The 6,756-nt window shown below is 35.2% G+C and overlaps 1 protein-coding gene across 7 annotated transcripts; it reads left to right on the forward strand.

Moving 5' to 3' along the window:
* The first annotated feature begins 1,037 nt into the window (after positions 1-1,037).
* LOC131237092 (AP-4 complex subunit mu-like) lies at positions 1,038-5,098 on the forward strand. Of its 7 annotated transcripts, XR_009167031.1 has the most exons (7): positions 1,056-2,154; positions 2,263-2,300; positions 2,688-2,744; positions 2,847-3,311; positions 3,688-3,748; positions 3,876-3,949; positions 4,928-5,098. XR_009167031.1 is itself a non-coding variant. In XM_058234744.1 (6 exons), the coding sequence occupies exons 3-6, from the start codon at positions 2,912-2,914 to the stop codon at positions 4,973-4,975; spliced, it is 246 nt and encodes an 81-aa protein (XP_058090727.1). In that variant the 5' UTR covers positions 1,038-2,154; positions 2,688-2,744; positions 2,850-2,911; the 3' UTR covers positions 4,976-5,098. The 7 variants fall into 7 exon arrangements, 4 of the variants coding, with proteins under 4 accessions (XP_058090727.1, XP_058090728.1, XP_058090725.1 ...); XM_058234744.1 differs by lacking the exon at positions 2,263-2,300 and having other exon boundaries at positions 1,038-2,154; positions 2,850-2,974; XM_058234745.1 differs by lacking the exon at positions 2,263-2,300 and having other exon boundaries at positions 1,038-2,154; positions 2,688-2,733; positions 2,847-2,974.
* Positions 5,099-6,756: the final 1,658 nt, after the last annotated feature.

The raw sequence follows: 6,756 nt of genomic DNA on the forward strand, positions 1-6,756 counted from the left end.
GCCTATAACCTGGACGGGTTGGATCATGTCATCATTAAGGGTGGTTACATTAGAAGCTCGTAACTTCTATCTCCAACAAATGGGGAAGAATCTCAAATCGTCTCTCCATTTAACTTATCCTCTTTTCTCCCCCTTAGAAAATACCCAGTCGTATCTCTCTCTCTCTCTCTCTCTCTCTCTCTCTCTGTTGTGTAACTGCTTTTCATCTTCCTCTTGAAACCCTAACCCTAGTTTCAACATTTCAAAGCATTTTAACTCTCGAAAATCACCACAATTTCAAATTCTTGCATCTAATTTCTATCAAATCCTAGGAATTCTAAACTTCTGAACATCTGGAAAGAGGAGTCGCCGAATCTGTTGTTGTTTCTCTCGATTGAGACCTTAGGATTTTGGCACTCTGAGGTATCACAATTTTTCCTAATCCTAGAAATTTATAGTTCTCACTGCTTGCATTTTAGTCAATTGCTCCAAAAACCCTAACTCCACCAAAATCTCCTTCTTAAATTCTCTGTCCATCTCTCCATCTCTCTCTCTACAATCAAACTCGGAATTTTGATGATGCCATATAAAAATATCCCATATCATTTTTCTCATTTCCTCAACACCAAAAAAACCCTAACCAACGGCTCTCTCTCTCTACAAATGGATTACACAAGCTCACTGCCTTTTCCTTCCATATCCCTAACTCCTCCAAGCAAAAGCTCCTCTTATTCTTCTCTCCATCTCTCTCTCTCTCTCTCTCTCTCTCTCTCTCTACAATTAGACTTAGAATTCTGGTAGTTTTTCTTGCATTTTGTTCATCAGGAGATGCTTCATTTCTCATCTAATTCAACATGATGGTGGTCTATTAGTAAGCGGCAGTAGGGCTGGGCCTAAGATTTAGGAGGTGGACTAAGGTGCAATCCATCATTGGTATCTTTTCATTTCTGTTTCTACTTCTAAAATGTTGGGATGTTCTAGACTTGGGTTATGATTTTGATTATACTCGTGATGGCCTTATACTACCTCCTATTATATTTAAAGTGTTTAGTTTTTATTTTTGTATAGAAATTTGCACTCTAATCATTTGAAGAAATGCTTCAACCAAGACCCTTTTTGTATGAAGCCATGTTATTTGTATGGTTGGATGGGCCACAAACAAAACATAAAAACTCTTCCTAAGTTTTGTTGTGAATAATATAGCATTTCAGATTAGTTTGCCTAAATTCCATGGGTTAACATTCATTTACATGTCTACTTATGATATTTATGTCACTCAACATTAATTTGCTATAGGCTATGGTGGGTTTACTAGAAAAGAAGATTGAAGAAATGCAATTGGAAGAGATGCAGCTTCAATTGAAAGAAACCGAAAAGATGCTAGTGAAGGAACAAGAGGCTATTGACGTAGAGTCAAAGATAATTCAATTGAAGACTGACATGCAGATGTTCTTGTAGTTTCTTTGTTAACTTTCTTAGACTGTTAAGCTAGAATTAAGCTTTAGCTTCAATGGGTTCTGCCATTTCCAAACAAACTTAGTTATGTATAAGATTTCCATCCACCACCAATGGATGGTTGGATATCAACAGAGTCTCATTTAGAAATGAGAACTCATGAATCTTGTTGTGGAATTATTCAAAGTTCTCCAATTTTATCTTTGTTAAAATTGTAGTTTTAATTGGAAAGGGGCGTAGTGGCCTAGATATCTATAGAGATATAATTTCAAAGTTAGCCAAAGAAGTCCACTTGACATCAAGATCCACAAAGGTTGAAGTTGTGAAGTTGCAGAGCCATGATAATATTGTTCAAACATTGCACGTGGGTATCCCATCCAACTGGATAGAGCCTACCTGAAAATTAGAAACTTCCTTTTTGACTGATAAGTATGTTGTTCACCAAACATACTTATCTACTGAATAAATAATAACCAAGATAAGGTACTTTAGGCATAAGTAGCTTATGTAAAGTAACTTATGGTCGAAATGCCTCCTTTCTAGATGGTTAAAAATGAAAAATACTTAATCATCCCATTTTGACAATTACACCTCCAAGATTTGACATTACGACTTTTTAGAAATTTCTGACTGTTTCCATCTAATACTAATTTAATTATTTTTTCCATGCAACGTGGTCACTTTCAAGGCCATTCTTTTGATATTATATTAGCCTTTCAGGTATGTATATTTATTTGTTAAGATTTGCCTATGTATACTTGAGCACCTTGTTCCTTTCTATACTTATCCATGTATTGATCTAAAGTTTATATTGCCAACCTTGAACAGTTTGTTGGGCTGGCAAAAGCTTAGTGGGGCTCCTAGAGGTACTCAAAAATTTTATACATGGTGTACATTAACTCCAGTAAAACAGTCTAAATTGAGGGGCCCACTATAGATAGGTCATCATCCAAATTTTAGATTGTATAAACGACCCTAACCTCCGACTATGGGAAATTGTTTATTTAACTTGGGCCATCCATTAAATGTCGATCAACCAACCTCCTAGATATCAAATTAGTGTATTTTTCATGTTTCACAAGCCATCTAAACTGCGACCTACAATATGAACAGTTTAATTTAAGATACTACTATGCCACATGTGTAGTTTCTTAATGCTTGTGTATCAACTAACACATCATTGTTTTATTGATCCAAGCTTTTCATGAAATTAATAATTTCATAGTAAATTTTGTACATGGGCCTGCATGCAGATGTGGAGTTAGGCGGCACAAGGACTGTAGCATAAGCTCTTGCAAGGTCCAAACAAGGTTAGCAATGCAATTCTTGTTTTTATTTGACCATATCCTTGCAACTTGCTAGTTCAATTTAACTTTGATGATGTACAACCATGCTTTGGTAAATTTTTGTAGTAGAGTTGGCTATCAAAACTTTAGATGAGAATGCAAACAAAGATCGATCAGAGAGAGTTTTCCAGATGACTGAAATTGATGATCTGCAAGCCCCTCATGACCTTCCTCTTGCACAACTTTGTATCAAGGTTTGATTCATCATCCTGAGCTGTTTATAGTTTTGTTGAAAACTTAAATGTCTAAACATGTTTGTTGCATCAGGACACGAGTACTCTAATTTTTAAGTATATGACTTTCTGGCGGTTTATATGATGTTTGTGTTTATATGAATGAATATTCCTTTGACACTGCTTATTGATTTGATAATCTATGTTAGAAACTAGGAAGTATTTCTTGTGGTTATTTCATTTGATTGTGCTAACTTAAATTTGAATTATCCATAGTTTTTTGCATCAGTTTTGGTCGATTTGTAATTATTGAGGTCATTTTCTATGGCCTAGATTATCATATTTCAACTGGAGTAAAGTTTTTTATTTTTATTTTTATTTATTTTATTTATTTTTTATTATTATATATACACACATACCCACACCACACACAGACTCACACAGTCACCCACACCACATGGGCACTCGATCCCTAGTCTTAGTGTTGAAACAGAGTGTCATCTCAACGAGTAGGGTCTGTTGTGCTAAATGATTGTAATTTTCTTGAATCTGTCCATCTTGACATTTCTGACTTTTCTCCATACTCAAGATATTCATTTTCTTGTGGTTGGTTAATCTATTGATGAAATTCAAGTGCAACATGAATATGTATATTGGATATCTGATTTTATCATTTCTTAAGAGATTTTATTGTTTCATGATACTAATGATTTAGCAGAAGTGAAATATTTCAGATTTTTGGTGGATCTCAACATACTTTACGTGCAAAACTCACATTCTCACAAGAATCACATGGTATGACTGAGATTCTAACCTATGACTTTGCAAGAAAATGTATGAGCTGTAAGCTTTCATGACACGTCTTGTTTATTTTCTATTCAGTGTAAACATTGACCTAATTCTTTGAAAAATTTTGTATCAGGAAACATCACAAAGGAAGTTGGACCTGTAAGCATGATTTTCACCATACTAATATATGATGCTTCAAAGCTTCAGGTGAGTTGGTCTTTTGACTATAAAGGAAAATTCTACATGCTTCTTTCTTCATTTGTTTCTTTCTTTTTCTTGAGAAGTAAGCTGAGCGAATCCTTATTAATGTTGAAAACACCATCTACAAAACATTGAGTTAGGGTCCCGAATTGTTCTTCCATGCTTCTTTTCATTGAGAAGACTATCTGATTTCAATTCTAACTAAAGCTTCTTCTTTTTTCCTTAAACCTCCATTGATTAGACCATATGTTTCTGGAAATAGTTAGAGATTATATGAATATTAATTGAACACTCTGGAACATGCTCAAAATGAAATCTTTTTTTAGCAAAGTTCTGTTGAGTTTCTACATGACTTGGTGATCCTTCAAGTTCAGATAAAGTCATCTGAGTAATGCAATGCCATTTTATTCTAATTCAAAAAATCCCTTGTCTTGTAGTGTTTGAGGCACTAGTATTCATGTTAGTCTTAAATGTCATGTGCTTCTTCTCAATTTATTCCTTGTGAGATTTTTTTCTGTGGATACTAGTACTCTTTCTACCATTCAATCGTTGCATGCTTGTGCCACATGTACAATGTTTGTGTGCATGCATATAGGTTGATATATTCTGTTATCATCCATAAACTGACTATTGGATTGAATAACATTTTCCCCCACTAAAGATCTGTACCATTTTTGACAAATATCACAATGATATTGATGTTTCTGTCTTATTGCAAAGTAGTAATGAAGGTTTCTTTCATTTCTTTTGTTCTCATATGTTTTTGCTCGGATATCCATATGCTTGTACATGTGTCAAACAAGTCTATTTTAGACTTCATGTGGTAATTTTACTTTTTTGACATTTAAATGCTGAAAAAGAAACCTTTAGAGCTGTTAAAAATAAAATTAAGAGCCAGGGACATGCCAGTGGAGCGATTTGAATTGTCGATTTGATGGACTCCACTATAAATTATTGCTAATGGCGAGTTCTTCTTCTTTGCAGATGCTTTCAGACAACCGAACAAGCTATCGTTGTTCATTAGCCAAGTAAAAGTCATACCCAAATCTCGCGTTGTGACTTTGTATTATTTGTGGAACCTAATGTTGTGTAATAGTTTGATTGAGTTTGTTTTGAAAACTTTAAATAGACTGTTGTTAATTATTTTGTTGGTATTATGGCTTTCATGATTGATTGTTTCATGAGTGGATTGAATGAATGGATTAGTAGTTTAAATAAATATTTTAAAAAATTATACAATTTTACCCTCAATTTGTAACCGAGGCTTGGATTTAGCCTCGATTGTTGAGAACCAAGGTTGAAATTCCCATGGCTAAAGGCTTTAGCCTCGATTGTTGAGAACTAAGGTTAAAAATAGATTTAGCTTCCATTGGAGGCAACCGAGGCTAAAATTTGGATTTAGTCTCAGTTGGAAACAATGGAAGCAAAAATTTTAATTTAGCCTCGTTTCGAAAAAACTGAAGCTAAAAAGGTTTTTTTAGCCTCACTTGAAGAACCGAGGCTATCAAAGTCATTTTAGCCTCGGTTGCTAAAACTGAGGCTAAAGCCTTTAGCCACTGGGGTTTCAACCTTGGTTTGGATAACTGAGGCAAAACTGAGGCTAAAAGTTGTAGCCTCAGTTTTTAACCTTTTTAGCCACAGTTTTGAACCAAGGCTAAAGCCCCCTTTTCTTGTAGTGTGACATGGAGTGTTCTAATTGAAAACACAAATTAAATTGCAGTTGTAGATCAACTGCACTTGTCATAGTCTTCTATAGTCATAAGGTCCACCACAAATGAAAATGTTGCATTGACAGATATGTACCAGCACATGTTGTTGGGTGGTACACAGAGTGAAAGATACTGTATGTTCTACAATGCGATTCACGAACAAAATCAAGACATACCCACCTCCCAAAACCTCCCATTTCATTTAATCAGCACATGGTGGTGCATCCTCCAACACCCGACATAGAGAGTGACATTCAAATGCGTGGGAAAGTTACTTTTCAACCGATCGACTAGAAATTTAATCACAACCAGAATCATTTAGTGGTCCACAAGCACGTGGTTTTTCTTGCCGATCCACCCCAACATTAACAACCTACACCACATGTAGTGGGCCCTTCATTGCAAATACCTTTCCAACCCTCGATAATTGTTTTAAAATCGAATAACGTCCATAGAAACTCAACATGTGCGTACCCTTGCCAATTAAAGCCAGCCTTAGTAAAGGTCGAATGCATTCGATCATGAGAATTATCTGATCCTTATCTAAATGTTTCTACGGTCCTCAGCCAGGTGTTAGAATTGCTTTTCGAAAAGGGTTATGAAAAAGCTTCATCAATGATCGGTCTAATCATGAGAATTATCTGATCCTTATTTAAATGTTTCTATGGTCTTCAGCCAGAGGCTACAATTGCTTTTCCAAAAAGGTTATGAAAAAGCTACATCAATGATCCGCCTAAATATTATTCGACTGACTTCCACAGTTGTCCCTTTGCGAGCAAATGAGTCGGTGGCTTCGGTGTGCTCCATTGTAATGTTTATATAAATATTCACCCATAACATCGACTACATCACTTCATATTAGACCAAGAAAACAAAAATCAGCTCCATACCTGATTCAGGTGGACCAAATGATTGGGAACAAGAATCGGGCAACACTAGCCTTCTAAATTGTTTCCGTTAGTGTATCCCAAGTGATTTACATGTGGGTATGATTTGGCCACATACCTAGATTTTATCTTATTTTATTTTTTTATATTAAATCTAATGATTGGAGTGGATTTCACAGTGTGCCTTGTAAAATTCAAGGACAAACTTATCTTTTCC

This window comes from Magnolia sinica, chromosome 2, assembly GCF_029962835.1.
Source record: "Magnolia sinica isolate HGM2019 chromosome 2, MsV1, whole genome shotgun sequence".
NCBI classification, from domain to species: Eukaryota; Viridiplantae; Streptophyta; class Magnoliopsida; order Magnoliales; family Magnoliaceae; genus Magnolia; species Magnolia sinica.